The 16007-nt window shown below is 46.0% G+C and overlaps 1 protein-coding gene across 2 annotated transcripts in view; it reads right to left on the bottom strand.

The window, feature by feature from the left end:
- Window positions 1–1643: 1643 nt before the first annotated feature.
- LHX4 (LIM homeobox 4) overlaps window positions 1644–16007 on the bottom strand; it is a 46747-nt gene continuing 32383 nt past the window's right edge. Inside the window, exons 3-6 of one of the 2 annotated variants that reach the window (XM_090048325.1) lie at window positions 11162–11364; window positions 5776–5930; window positions 3895–4072; window positions 1644–2035 (exon numbers count right to left, since the gene is read on the bottom strand). In XM_090048325.1, coding sequence (XP_089904451.1) covers window positions 1644–2035; window positions 3895–4072; window positions 5776–5930; window positions 11162–11364 — 928 coding nt within the window. Of the gene's footprint in view, window positions 2039–3894; window positions 4073–5775; window positions 5931–11161; window positions 11365–16007 lie in introns of both variants that reach the window. The other variant, XM_090048326.1, reaches the window with a different exon arrangement.

Below are 16007 nucleotides of genomic sequence, written 5' to 3'. Positions count from 1 at the left end.
GCTGGCTGGGTTAATTTGAAAAACCTGTTTGAGTGGCTTTATTCCCACCAACGTTTTGCCTTATTGATTGTCTATCCATTACATTTTCTCCCTAGTTTATGTTCTTCCTATCTGTGACATGCAGCCTGATCAGCAGGAGCTGAGGGACTTTTTAAAAGGGTGTGAATAAATGGACTTTTACCAAAGAGGGTAAAAAAACCCAAAAAATCCCCCAGATTGTGCTTCAGCCAGCCAGCTGGGAAGCATAAATTATTGCCATGTCTTGAATTATGGCCTACAGGCCAAATCCTGCTGCTCTTTCTCAATGGCATGCAAGCTGCAATGGGTAGGGGCTATCTACACTAGGAAAATGTGCTATGGTATAACGTATGTTTGGTAACCTGGGAAGAGAGCCTGCTCTTATGGTACATGCCTGGAAGTCAGGAGACCTGGGGTATCATTCTGGCTTTGCCACCTTGGGTAAGTAACTTTGCCTTCTCCTCTTCTCTCTTTGTCTGGCCTCATTAAGCTGTGAGCTCAACAGGCCTGAGATGCTGCATCTCAAGCACCGGGCACAACGAGGCCTCTGGCCACTACTATAATGTAGACAACAGCAGTGTAAAGCCTGAGTTAGCACCCAGTGTGGAGAAGAGCTGTTGGTATAAAAATCATGTCAGCTAAATCTGAGAAACTCCACATTCAGATTAACCATAACCATTGACATGGTTCTACACTGGATAGTCCTTGTCTACCAGGGGAGGTTAACACAGACCCTAATGCAATGTAATTCTCTGGCACAGGAATTCATCTTTGTGTAGAGGGTCAGAACAGAGTCTGTGCATCACAGCCTTAAAAGTGCTCCTAGGTCTTGTCAGATCCTTAGCACCTGCTGAGTGTTTGACCCAAAGATGGCAGCAGGGCTACACTCAGGAGTAGGAATTTGGCTTGAGACACAGCCAGCCACATTCAGGAAACATTAATATTCAATGTGGCTATTCAGTTGTAGGAAATCATGTTTTTCACCTTGAGAAATCCTGACAGCTTTTCTACCCTGTGACTGTCCATATTGTCTGTGACCTTTAGAGACAGAGCCCTGTGCTTGGTGAGGGTATTGCACTTGCTTAACCATGGCACGGCTCTGGACATGCTGCATTTTCATTCCAATGGGAAGATAAGTTTGGCTGCCTGCACTCGAGCAATTCTTGTGAAAAACAGTGGGTCTGGAGGCTTTACAACATACTTAATTCCAAGTAAGGAAATGCCAGCTGATGTGGAGATCCCAATGGCCAATGCTTGCTGAGCCAGTCAACATGCACTTCAAAAGCACTTATCAGCAGAGTCTTCAACAACAATGTGGAGAGAGTGTCAATGAGTTTGTGTTTACTACCAATCTGCAAACCTAGAACCAGATACTATATACCAGTGTGCTGTGTACAAGGAAGGATTTCTCCTACCCTCCCACTCTCCAAATAGAAAGGAAATAAATACCACACTATCATCTCACAAGCCTCCAGGAACCAGGATTCCCATTGAAAATAATGGAAATTTCTCAGTGCTGTATGTCTAGGATTCTTGAAGGTCGATGGTTGCCTCTTGATATTTTTAGCACACTTTTGGGCCAAAAGAATGCATTGGTTGGGGTGGGCTGGAGAAGTGGGAGGTGCTTAAAAAGGAGGATGATCCATGTCATCCAGCCAAGAGGCAGGGCTCGTTGGAAAGTCTGGGTAGCCTACACTGCTTCCTGTAGAAATATCAGAGGTTGGTCCCCCAGCCATTGCCCTTAGCGTCTGGCTCACCCCCTGCCCTCCATGTGCTATGATTCCTAAATTATTGTCCATTGTGTAATCCAGACCATTAAGCAAGGGAGTATGGGAAGGAAGGGATGATATAGAGGACGGAGACTGAGGAATTCCATAGGGACTTCCATCCCTCAAGTCCTGATAAGATTGTCCTGTCCCATCCATGGAGAAGCTTCCATTCATTAACTGTCCACTAGCAACATCCCCAACATTGCCGTAAATTCTATTGGTGTGGCCAAGCTCTGAGAGGATCTGATCTTCTGTGAATGAAAGAAGGAAGATCAAATTATGAGCGTAGGAACACTACAGTCATGGACAAGGCATCATGCAGAGCAAACGACGTCTTGGGTGACCCTACTGAAGTGAATGGGATAACTCAAAGAATAAGCCTGGCCACCAAAATGCACATGAATGGACACTAGCTATTACAGGAGGCCAGCTGTAAATACATTAAGGCAAATTCTCAGCTGATGTCAACCAGCATAGTGACCTGGCAATAGAGTGGATGTCCTCCAGTTGAGGATTTTGTTCATTTGACTCTGACTGGTGGGTAACTATGCTACATACTACAACTAATGAAGAATAAAATCTAAATGGAACTATGCCTAAAGCAGGCCTTTTTTTTTTTAATTTAAAAAACTTATTTCTACTTGAAAGGGACACTTTTATACATCCCTACTTACAAGCCATTATTATTTTAAATGTCTTAACCCTTTGGTCAGAGCAAAACTGCTGGTAGATAGCAGCTACTTTTGGGAGTACTCACTGGGTTCAAGCTTGGTGCACTCACCTACATAAAGGGCATTCTTTCTAAATTGACTAAAAAACAAGTCTTGTATTCAGGCTGTATGAGAGGCTGGATTTAGAACCACAGTCGATCCTTGCTGGACTGTAAATAATCTAGTTATTGCCTGTGGGTTTTGTATTTGCTGCCATAGTTCTCACTGGGAGCATTAGAAGAATTTTATAATATTTATTTAAGGATTTTTAAAAATCATTTCCATTTAAAATACTTGGTTCTTCCTGATCCAAACTGTTGGCACAACCAAGAATACATTCCTGTCCAGGCCTATTCATTACCAATGATTTTTTTCATTATATGTAATCCACCCAGTCACAGTACAAGGGCCTAAGCAGGACAAGATTATAGTTTCATTGATGTTATAAACCTTTAATTACATTTTGAGACGTGGGTAGAAAACTCGCACAGGAAAGTATAGTGGCACGGTGCCTGTGGACCACACATCTCCCCCTCTGTGCCTAGTGCACAGGGCATTGGTTTATGGCAACTCCCAGTAAGGAAGTCTGGCTGCTTAATTCAAACTGCAGAGATTTATGCTTTCAGCTGTGGAGCTTCCGCCTTCAATCTCTAATGTATCACCCAAGACAGTGGGTAGCATACATGCATTGCCTTTAAAATGCTTCTGTAGAGCCCCCTCCTTTAGCTATCAGTCTTGAAGGAAGCTACGGTCAGAAACATTTGGCTTCCAATGGCCAGATTCAGCCATCCTAAAGAGGGCCCATTCAAGGAGGAATCTGGTTGCTGATAGCTGCGTATTTTCCCTAGAGATAGGTTACTAGCTTATTGAGCACCAGAGTATGGTGAGCTTCCAACAGGGGACTAGAAATTCATGTTGGTGCGAATCCCATTGCCAGTGACATGAAAGAGGATAAGAAACGTAATGGGATATCACTCCTCACACTGTAGGGTATGAACCCTTTCAGGGCCTAACCGATCAGCAGATGAAATGGAGAAAAGGTCCAACTTTGTGATATCACATGCCACATTGTGGTGCCTTCTTGGGTTGTCAAGAGCTGCCCTGAAGCATTAGCAACCTCTACCCTGGAAGATGGATCACTGCACTATTTTGGCACTCCATGACATAGCAGTAATTATTCCTTTATCCTTCTCTTATTTAAAGGCCGCCACACCACCAGCCTCTCTGTCTGAGGAAGGAATATTGGTTACAAAACTCATTCCAACTTGTAGTGTGACAGGAATCCACTTTTTCTGAGTTTATATGTGGGAATCCCAAGAATCTGCCCTTTGCTCTGGACGCTATATTCCCCACCCTCAATCCTCAGTGCCACTCCTGCATGCAGTCCCTGCTTCCACACTCACCTCGGAAGCTCAGCTCGCTGTCACTAACCCCACAGTCCTCCGCCGAGCTCTCCTTCTCATGTTTGCTGCCACTGCGGTTCCTCTTCACCGTCTTGTAGAACTGTCCCCAACGGTGCCGCCCAGCATCCTTCTTCAGACGTTTCTCTTTGGCTCTCCTATTTTGAAACCAAACCTGGAGCCACAAAAAGAAGAAAAAACCCAACGCACTGCCACAAAGTAAGAGACAGAGTCATGAGCAAAACTGAAGGGTGAAGTGAAAAGCCTGGGTAGGGATACTCGGGGCTGGCTTGGACCCTTCCAGAGTTCAAAATAGTCCAGAACCTGAACCTCCTCCAACTCCAAGGGGTTGCAGTTTGGAGGTAGCTATAGCACAGGTCCAAGCCACAAAGGCTGCATCCAAACTTCCCTAAAACTCATACCCAGTTTCCAGGACTGGGGCCATCTCTGGGGCAGTAAGCTCAAAGGAAACCTCTTTGATTTTCACAGAAGACATCTCCAGCAAGCACCTGCCCCCTGCGAAACCTCTAATCAGCCAAGAAACAACAATTCCAAGGGAGGCCTCCACTGCAGTTAGACACACCTGACTGAAGTCCACTGAAGTCAGTGGAAAGAACTTAACTAAATCCAGCCAGCTTTGATTTGCCCCCGCAGAGAGGTCAGGCCAATTATCTCAAGTTCCAGGGTACACTGGCTTGGCATTAATGCCCCAAACATGCAGCCTAAATTCTCTTTTGGCCATTGCAAACTCGAATCTAATGTACTCCTAGATCATAAAAAGAAAAATTTAAAACCTCAGGTCTGGATCCTGCGCTGTGATCCATGTGGGTGGATGGCAACACCCAAGGCAGCCTCATGGATGTCAGCAAGGCTCTGCAGAGACTCAGCTGCCCAGTCATTCCCATTAGTAACAGAATGAGGGCCTTAATGCTTCTCAGATTTTCCTGCCCTGGTTCCTTTGACACGGAAACACTGCACTCACTGCTCCTAGATGCAGTGCAAAGCTTGTGTGGTACAAGAGGAAGTAGTGATATCAGAAGTATAGGGCCCTTGCATTACGGGCACTACACGATGACTTTGGGCATATGGGGTGGACCACACCTTGGCCTTGGCACGTAAGCTGTTCTTTTGGCCGAAGATGGCTGAAGAAGTAAAGGCCAAGTGCCTGACTTGTGACTGATATGTGCGACGAATAACTTTGCCCACTCGAACCGCCTACCTACACACCATTCAGAGCTCCAAGCCCCTGGAGCTCGTGTGCATGCACTTCCTATCCATAGAAGGAGAGGGGCACCGGAAGGGAAAAGTGCTGGTGGTGACGGATCGCTTCACCCAGTATCCCCAAGCCTTTCCTATGCAAGACCAGATAGTGCAAATGGTTGCCAAGGTACTGTGGGAGAAATATTTGTCTGTGTTTGGCCTGCTGGCCAGAATCCACTCCGATCAAGGGTGAGATTTCGAAAGCCGGCTACTGCGGGAAGTACTAACCGAGGTGGGGATTAAGAAATCTCAGACTATTCCCTACCACCCCCAAGGGGACCCACAACCAGAGTGTTTCAACTGAACATGCTTGAACATCCTGGGCACACTTCAGCATGAGCAGAAGGCCGCCTGGAGCCAGCACACAGTGTATCTGGTACATGCTTACAACTCCACCCAAAGTGATGCTACGGGGGCTAGCCTGTACTTACTCATGTTTGGGTAAGAACCCTGGTTACCCATCGACCTATGTTTTGGGCTGGAACGGGCCTATGCAAGACAGATGACTCATGGGCAGTATGCGCAACAGCTCCGGGATCACTGACATTGCATGGCACTCTTCCGCTTGGTGGGAAGAGGAGGAAATCAAAGCAATCATTCAGCCTGCAGTTCTCTCACCTGCACCACCCTCATGTCCAGACCTGTTTCTGAGGACAACTGCTCCCGTACGTGCCTGGCAGGTTTGGGGGAGTTCTTATAGGCATTTTTTAACGTTTCCAACTGTTTGGCTGTGATGGTGGTTCGTGGCCGCTTAGCTCCAGCTTCTGAATCATCTGCAATAGAACAATTTCTTACCAGTTTGGAACAGACAGCATGAAATGCAGACCTGCCAATGAGCAGGACAGAAGCTTTGTCAAAATCTAAAGTATGATACATTGGCTCTGAGGAGCAAGGAAAGAAGAGTGTTTGCAAGACTCAGCCCTGGTATAATCAGTGGCTCTATCTTGGTAGACCTTGGGAGAAACTGTGCTGTGGTGGGACAGTGCTGCCTCCTCAAAATAGTTAAAGGGTCAACATTACTAGACTACCTGAGCTCCTTACAGTTAGCAATTAATTTCTTGTCATTGTACCTTCTGGGGGGGAAAGGAGGGCAAGGGTGGTGGTCAGTGCTGTAACAGCCATTTCACAAAGAGGAACTTAAATACAGACATTAAATGCCAAATATTTAAATGTATTCATGTGTTTAATTTCCACTGCTTTGAAAAGAAAAACCAAAAACTCAGTCTACATGAAGTGCCTGAGGTCATAAAGGGACTTGCCTGTGACAAGCAGGGAGTTCAGTCCCTGTTCAGCACCCTGAAACACTGCCCCACCCCCCATTTTAAAGGCTTCATTCTTAAAGCTCAGCTACACATTCTTCAAAGAGAGCACCCTTGAAGCCTCCAGAAGTCAGTTTGCAAGTTGGGAGAAGCTGTGTTCGGTTTTGCACAGCTGGCAGGGACTAGCATTTGGGTACCTTAACTAACAAGCCTTCTACCTGAAGAGCTGGTGGGGGGGAAGGGGGGAATTGTAAGACTCAACTCTGGTGAAATCAGTGGATTTGTCTCGGCAGAACTTGTTAGAAACTGCGCTGTAGCATGAATTGTTTTCCAGAATCACTTTCTCAACAGAATCACTTCCACATCTAGCTAAGCCATCCTTTCAGTTGCACAAGCAAATTGCCACTGAAATCAGTTCTGATGCACCTTTGTCACAGAAAGGAAAATTTGTGCTCATCTCTTTCCGACTGGCTCCCTGGCCTGTCAGATGCCATGACACTAAGGTCATCAATAGCTCTGGGAGTCAATAATGGAATTTGAGTAATATTAAATCCATGCCCCCCCACTCCCCGCAGCACAAATAGGCATTGCATCACCCTAACCAAATTGATTAGGTCAAAATAGAGTCCTTAATTAATGAGAAGTCAGGGCTTGTCAACATGAAATCCATTAAAGACCTGTTCGGGTTTTAATTTCAGTCAGGCGCAGTTGGGAAGTCTCTGTGGATTCATTACTGTTTTGTGATCTATAGTCTCTTCCTCTCCCTCCTTCCATCCTTGTTTTTCATCTTACTCTGTCTTGGCTCTTTAGGCCCCCATTTGGCTCCTCTATACATGCTTTGTGGACTGAGGGCCAAGTCCAGCACCAATGTAAGGTGCAACATATCCCCTTTAGTAGAGCTGAGCCTGCCTACACCAGGGCAGAATTTCATTTATGTTTTTTTTTATCACAGTCCTATTAATGCTAAAACTGAATTTTGTGTGGATTGGTCTAGTGACAGCATACCTCAGTTCTGTTCTAGACAGATCACTTGCCACAAGACAGGAGGGGAGCAGAGGACAGGGAATTGGGATCTCAGTGAACTAACTATTATTTTATTTTACAAAACTTCAACAATAATTGACAAATTCTCCCCAGGTTACTCCCAGGGAAACTTGCTGACATGAGCATATTTGCATGAAGATAACTAATGGCCAGGAATTGGCCTTTACCTACATGAAAAAATAACTTGTCTGAGCAGTGCAGTTCAGCAGTTGCTGAGAGTGAAATGTAGCAGCTCTTTAACACTGCATAATAGAGAACTGTCTAGGCATAGGGAATGAGTCAGAAAACTACACCCACATTAGGCAAGGAGGAGAAAGTGTTATGGGGCCTGGACTGGCCACAACTAGTGGAGACTCATGATACATCTCATGCAGTAGACTTCATGAACAGCATCCCAGCACCTCTTACCACCCTGTTAAGGGTTCGCTCTAATACGAGTTGGAGCAGGGGTCTCATGGGTCAGACCAGCCCCACATGCTGAGTCCAGCACATGGGTCGGGTCTGATCATGGAGGCCATGACACCACACACCCTGGACCAGCTCCATGTACTGCATGCAGTTTGGGGGCCCAGGCCTGTGCCCTACATGTGGCCTGGTGTGGGGCACACCACATGCAGTGTGTAGATCCCATCTGAGACCTGGGCAGCACTGTGGGCCAGACGACAGGGTTCCACAGGCTGAATCTTTGCCACCCCTGGACTTAAGGAAATCACACAAGCTCTACTTCGTGCAAGAAGTAGCTTCTCCTTGAACATGTTCCCTCAAATTAATGATTAGGCTCAAACATGTTAGTTTGGGAAAATACAAGCTATATGTGGACCTGACCTGGAAGAACCAATATCCTCTGGAGAGGGGGCACTTAGTTTTATGAGTCCGGTGAATCCTCTGTCACTAACACACTGTGATATTCCAGCCCTGGAGTAGTCCCTGGCCACGTCTAAACAAGGTGCTTACTGCGCAGTAGCTTGTTAGTATTGTGCAGAAGCATCGCAGGCCATGAACCATGATGCGACACTACTGTGCAGTAGTAACAAACTACTGCACAGTAGTAATGAGTTATAGCACAGTAAATGTCCCCTGGAAGCCATGGGGGAAGCTACTGTACACTAACGCAAGTACAAATGACTGCGCAGTAACAACTGTGTAGTCAGTGTCTTGTATAGTTACAGCCACTTTCTCTGAATGGATATTCATTCTCCAAGTTCATTCCATTTCTGTGTAGATTGATCCAGGTCAAAATAACCTTATTGTAGTAGTAGAAGAGCAGGAAGAGCTCTGTCCTGCTCTCAGTGAAGTCAATGGCAAAATTCCTATTGCCTCCAATGGGAGCAGGGTGAAGCCCCTTCACTTTATTCTGTCATGGCCTTTCTGAGCTAGCATTCCTATGGAAGGGCAGACCCAGATGAACTGATGGAATAGTCTCATCTCAACTATCCCATAACAGAGAAACACATATTGTTTCTAATGGGAGACTGAAAATCAGTCCACTTCCTACTACTACTACTACTACTACTACTACTAAATAGTAGGCACGTCTACACGTTGCCCTATGGTAATGTTATTACTGCGCTGTGCTTTTGTACTTCCTTTTGGAAGTATGAAAGCACAGCATGGTAACCATGCATACTGCACCACACATATAGCACAGTTATTTTTAGCAGCTACTTCACTGTAGTAGCGTGCTATAATGGGAGAGGACACTGCTGTGGTGAAGTACCTGCTGGTCATGTGTAGACACTGGTGGATGCTACGTTGCCATAGCACACCATTACAGCAACATAGCATCCAATGAATCTGAGCTGAAGTGCTGATCAGATCTGGATTCCAACCTTCCCATAGCATGCAAAATTTGGACCCAGATTTCTATGTGGCCCAATCTCAAACTAAAATAGAAACAAGATGATAATATAGAAATAATAGGAGCCTAGGGACAAAGGACTGGAAGACACCTTCCAGCTTATTGAAACCAGTGTGCTTTTATCGCAGGTACCATACCATGAACAGGGCTGTGTGACATACCAAGCTCCATCCTAACACACGTTTGGGTACTTGTCCCTAGTGCTTTTAGAAGACTGTTGCAGAGCCTCCTTGCTCTGCTGGTTAGAAACCTTCTAATTTCCAGTGCAGCTGAACTAATAATAATACATGATAAAGAAACTGCTATAAAAATGTCTATAGTTTTTCTTGCATCCTATACAAACTCATGCCAATTAGATACTTTATCCTTTTTTTCCTTAATGGCTGTGAAAGAGAGCTGGATGGACAAGCTTTGTGATTCACAATCTCTGCAGAACAGGTACAGCAAAAGGAGTGGCAAGAAAAGCTTCCCTCATACTGGACTACTAATCTGCCTCATCCTACCCTAGGTGGAGGTATGGCCAGGAGGGGGCTAGTCCTTCCTTGGCCTCTCTGCTGAGGCTACTAGCAAGGGGTCATGATGACAACTACACTTGTGATGCGGATCTCCACTCTAACGCCTCTCAGGAATGCCTGGCCTGACTAGAAGGGAGTCACCTATCTTCCTGACATCACCTTTTCCTAATCTCCTGTGCCAGAAAATCCTGTTCCATGGTTCCCCCCATATTTCTATTCCCCAGTATTCTTAAATTTTAATTCAGTGTTAATCATCCAAACACCAATTATCCAAACCACTCAGTTTTCCAAACTCAGGACATGCCACTGATCTGCACAGTGTGTGGTAGAAGTGAGAGCAAGACTAAAAGAAAAAAGAGAACCATTTTGATGACTGAGGAAAAGACTGGGAAATAATCAACAAACTGAAGAAAGTTTGCATATATTATGTACATAAATGCTCATTTAATGCATTAACTAAATATTGATTTTATAAATGGGCTTTGGTCCCATTTAGTCTGGATAATTGACTCTACTGTACCAGGGATTGAGTTTTTAAAGATATTTTTAAAGGTGAAGATAGGTATCTAGTGGGATTTTCAGAAGCAGTTAGGTGCCTAGCTCACAATTACTTGAACCTGTTGGTGTTTAAACCTCTTTAAAAACCTGGTCATAGGTGCATTTCTTTGTGAAACAACATCTTTTTTCCTAAGGGTCCGCCTGCTTCAGCTGTTTATTTCCCACATGAGGTTGCTGGATTAATCCTTTCAACAGGATGTTCACTCTCACAGTGGAGTGCAATGTCAGGTGGGCAACAGACGGCTGAAAAGCTGCCAGGAGATCCTGGTCTCTTGCTGGTGATCTCAGGAACAAAAAATGGAGGAAGACAAATACAAAAAAAGAAAAGGAAAAAGGGAAATATACGGCCTAACCCTGAGACAGCACAGCCCTTAAGGACAGGCTCAACTTTATACATGTGAGCAATCCTAGCCATGCCAGTGAGACTATATGTGTACTTGATGTTATGCACGTACTAAAGGACACAGCAGAGCAGGGGGATAAACACACTTAGACCTGGATGAGAGGCCAAGCATAACCAAGATCCAACCACCCTGTAAGCATTATCTAGTACAGAATTTAGATCCACATTTCCCAGAATTTTCACAGCAAATCCTGGGCAGGCCCACTAAAAGCTTGAATACTCTAAGCAACCATCAACATCCTTATTACTCAGACATTCCTTATGATGGGTTATAATCTGAAACTCAGTTTTACAGGTGGCATCTTCCCGGCATGGACCCCACCCCCCTGCCTTTTTTGGTGTAGCCAGCTAATGGCTCAACACCTACCATTCTGTTTGGCTGTCTCGTAGTCCTCTTTGCAAACCAGGCGCCCATCTTCCATGAGGTAGAATTCATCACCTGTGGCCAGTTGACGGTTGCAGATGATACAGGCAAAGCAATGCAGGTGATAGACAAAGTCCTGGGCTTTCCGTACCACCTGGGTTGGAGGAATTCCCTGCTGACAGGCCGTGCATTTGGTACCAAAACGCCTGCAAAGAGGACAAGCAACAGCTCTGACATGGATGGAGCAATGGTGAGAAATAAACTGCTAGAGCTGATGGGAATCTCCTGAGCAGGTGAGCGTGTGCTGCCAGGAGGCAAGGACGGGGGATGAGGGTGGGGGAGCAGGGAAGAAGGGGCAGAGTTTAAAACAGCAATCAACCTAATTATGCATGACATTTCACACAGCAGGGCTTTATCTTCTTCAGCATGAAAGACTGGCTTAATGGCTCTCAGAAAGGTTTGATTTTAATGGTCCTTTTAACTAATGCTTAGAGGCAGTGCGATTTCCCCTGCAAGGACAGTACATATTTCATCCACATTAATACCAAATAAATTAATTACGCTCACTGCTAGCATGATGAATCCCAGATTAATTCAAAATGATAGGGCTCTTACACAGTAATGATAGCTGGCAGTATGCATCTGCTGCACCGACGGGTGTCTAAGGGTGGGCAAGTGTATCTGAGATACTGAGTCTACCCAACTACGAGCATACACCTTCCAGTGTGTGCTTCTGAGTAGCTGTGGTACTGACAGCACACAGCTATGTAATGTGCTAATCTTGAGGCTGGAATGTATCATAATGAGTGAGCTCCTTGCAGGTGGGACTGAATGAGCACGCAGATAAGCATCCTTGCCTCAGTGCACAGCACACGGCAGCTAAGGGAGTGGGCATGCTAAACAGAGCTCTGCAAGCGTGCAGTGGGGTATACACAAGTGACAGCTTGCACCTCTGTGTGTCTGAGAGCAAGTACCTGTGTGCATTTGTAAGCCTGGGTATAAAATGCATTTGTGTGCGTGCATGTCCTTTGTACAATGTATTTGTCTGCGTTTGCCTGCCTGACAGTGAGTCTGTTTTAATGTGTGCGTGTATGTGTGCATGTATGTGTGTGTTCCTATAAAGTATGTGGCTCTAAAGGCCTGGGCAGACATGCATTTGAAGTGCTCTGAATCCCAGAGCACTTCAAATTCAGTGCCATGCAGATATGCATTACTTGGGATATGTCTTTTGTATTACCTGGGACAGAACATTGTTCAAAGCAGCTTGTTATTCATATGTTCAATCACTTAATTTCAAGATGATTACATTCCTCAGATCACTGTTATGCCATTCTGATGCTAGTGCATCTGACATCATGGGATCTGCTCCCTGTTTACATGAGAATTAGTGAGACTGGAATCATGATCTCAGAGGCAAGTTCTAAAATAAACTTAAAACAACACCCTCTTGGCCATGGGTGGATCTAGGATTTTGTAAAGGGGGGTGCAGGAACAGCAACCAGCACTACAGAGGCGGTTGCACCTGTGTTCCCAGCTTCCCTGCACACCCCCCTGCTGGGCAGACTGCACTATGGGAGCTGCAGCCAGGGACTTTTTTTAAGTCCCCAAAGCAGGTAAATATTTTGCCACCCTCCCATCTTGTTCCTTCCCCACCTACCACTGCAACTGTCCCCACAGTCCATGGCTACCTTGGGGAGGGGGGAGTCCAGAGATGCTCCTGCTCTGCTCCAGTCAGGTGAACAGGGAGCCTGATCAGCTAGGGACAGCATCGGTAATGCCAACAGTGGGTGCATCCCCCCCCTACATGTCTGCTCCCAGGCTGCCAGGGAACACCAGGGGGGACCGGGCGGGGAGGAGGAACCCGCTCACCACCGTCACTGCCACTGTTCCTGGCTGAGCCTAGATCCCTGTACAACTTAGCTGGAGCAGGTCAGGAGCAGATCTAGAGATCCCCCTGCCCTGGGCCACTAGGGACAATGGCAGCAGTGGGCAGAGGAGGGGAAGGATGTGCTGCTGAGCACAGAGGGAAGAGGAGGAGATCTTACCTGTTTCAGAGACTTAGAGACTCAAAAGGGGAAGTGATCCCACCACTGCACCCCCTCTGGATCCATCCCTGCTCTTGGCCAGTTCTGCAGTTGTAGCAACACATCTTTAGGGGAAATCCAAAATCAGGCATTTCTCAGGAGTGATTAATGGCAGAACTGATTATCAACTTGTGAACTGGCCCATCTCTATTACACACAACCCAAGTGAGACCAGAGACCTGTTGTGCAAGGCATTGACATACACTTAGTCAGACAGACCTGCCTCAGGGAATGAACACTCTAACAGACATGACGATGAAAAACAGGAGGTGACACAACTTGCCATAGGTCCCACAGCAAGTAAGTAGCAGAGGTAAACTTAGACCCTGGTCTCCTGCCTTGCAGCCCAGCACCATGTCCACAAGACCATAATACCTTTTATCAGCATACAGAAGCACAGCTGCCCATACTGTTTTTAAATAAATAACCAATGGACAAACCTAAACCTTTCCCATATGGATGAACAAATCAGCCTGATGGAAGGAAATACTGTCTTACACCTTCTAGTCCTTCTGATCTCCAGCACTAGGCATTACCAGAGAGTGCTGAGTTCCACGGCTCAAGGCACTCACAGACATCCCACGTTATACAAGTCCAGGGAGATACTCTTTAGCAAAGGGCTGTTCCCTCATGAGAGCTGATGGTGTCCTAGCTGCAGCATGCAACAGCCACTCTGCTATTGAATTTTACTGGCCAGGAGCCCTAGCTGACATACGTGCACTAGAGACATGAAAGCTAATGTGTGGCGTAAATTTAATCTACATACGGACAGTGATTCATGCTGCCGGGTTGCAAGTGCCCAAGAAAAATGAAAAATAAATGGACTTCTCTGCCACGGTTTTTAGTAATAGCAGCAATTTTCCTGATTGTGGGATTCACACCAGGGACTAATGAAAGCAGCTCTATGTTGTCTTTCACGTCCCACCTGCAAACAGGGCTCTCTCTCTTCATCAGCGTGCCCTTACTGCAGCTGTGTGAGAAAGGCCATTGTTTTCAACACACACACACACACACACCACCCTAAATCCAGTCTCAGGTAAGGGGCAAGAGACACTTACCTCTCCACAGTCCTGCCTTCAGTTCCAGAACTGACAGATGAACAGAGCCTAGAGAGTGGGCCAGGCCCATACAGGCCAAGGCACATGGAAGATGAGTGCTGGGTCAATACCTCCCCGGGCAGTGTCAGGCAGCAGAACTTCTATGGTTCTCATCTCCATGTAAAGGTACCCTCTCCTCCTGCCCAAAAAAGGGGGTAGGCTCTGGAAGAGGGAATGCCCCCACTGGTGGAGAGTTTACACAACAGTTTTTCTTATTCCCCTTCTATAGCAGCAGGTGTGAATTAAGCACTTTTCCTCTAGGTGTCATTTCCATGTAAAGTAGAAGTAATGCAACTTCAGTTTTGTACACCTTGAAAGAATCAGAAGGCAGGAAACACAAATTTAAGGTTTCAACAGCAACAGTAACTCAGCCGTTTTGCACGGATCCTGGTGGTTTCAGCAACATTAAATGGGAGGTACTGAGCTGCTGGGCCTGGTAACAGCCCCTGCCTGCACACAGCACCATGGCCTTTGTGTTGCCATTGGAACCTTACAGATAAAATGTTGTCTGTGCAAATGCTGCATCATGCTAATGTAGGTTATGAATTTAATTCCCTTACTGCAAGCTTGGGGGAAGCGGGTTCCTCCTCAATTGTGCATTTCAGTGGGTTACTTATAGCTAGCATGTTAATAACAAGCCTGGTGTCTTCAGCTAGGTCTTATAGGCCCATTCCCCTCTCTCAATAATCTCCGCAGAAACTCACCAAAAGGAACAGTCTTCAATAATTAATGTACATTTCACTTTAATTAATTAAACACTCCCCCCCATCCCAGCGAAGGCGCAATGGGGACTATACTCTTGTTTAATTGAAAGCTCTACTCCACACTGGACAAATTTGCACACATACAATTAAGTTCCTAAATCCATAGGGGAGTGGAGAAATCTGACTTCCCAGCTCTGCCACTGACCTGCTGGGTGACCATGGCCAGATCCCTTTGCTTCTCTTTGCCTCTCTGTTTCCCCTCGCATTCCTCTCTGATATGACTGTAAGCTTCCCAGGGTCTCTCGTGTGTTCAGACAGCACTTGACCAAAATAGCCACATGCTCATCTGGGTTGTCTCAGTACTATTATAACCTGAATGCCAACAGGCACAAACGGAACCATGTAGCATTTGGAAGAGAAGAAAGAAAAGCTTGAGTTGCATGACTCCATCTCTCCCTTAGTTATGGCTAAGATCACGGGACAGGAAGAGAGAGTGACATGGGAGGAATTTTACTCAACTCAGCAAAACCTGTGTTGTACACAGACTGCAGAAAAATCTCTTACCAGGCCCAATTGAGTGGGTGGCATTAAAGAGACAGAGGAGATGGGGAGAGCAAGAACTGGACTCTGTCACAGCCAGCGCGCTTTATGTTCACATGCTTTTTTTTTTTTTTGTATTATTGACATCTGACTCCTGCCTGCGCAGACCTTGGCCTTGGGTGGCACTGCCTGATCTGGGCCCATGCCTTTGGGTGGATGTGCAGTCTGGTTTGACTCTCTGTTGCTGAGCTACTCCTCTCAGCATTTATGCTCTATATGCTCGGTCATATTGATGTAGCGCTACATTTAATAAGCATTGCAGGAGATAAAAGGGCAGTGCAGCCCTGTCGCTGGGGTTACCTGTGCCAGTGATTAGCCCTAAGAAGGGAACAATGTGTTTAAAAATTGAGTCTCCTCTCCTGCA

This window comes from Crocodylus siamensis, chromosome 5 (assembly GCF_052110815.1).
Source record: "Crocodylus siamensis isolate JL-2025a chromosome 5, ASM5211081v1, whole genome shotgun sequence".
Classification (NCBI taxonomy): Eukaryota; Metazoa; Chordata; order Crocodylia; family Crocodylidae; genus Crocodylus; species Crocodylus siamensis.
Note: the sequence above shows the minus strand (reverse complement) of the source record. Positions and strands in the feature narration are given on the sequence as shown.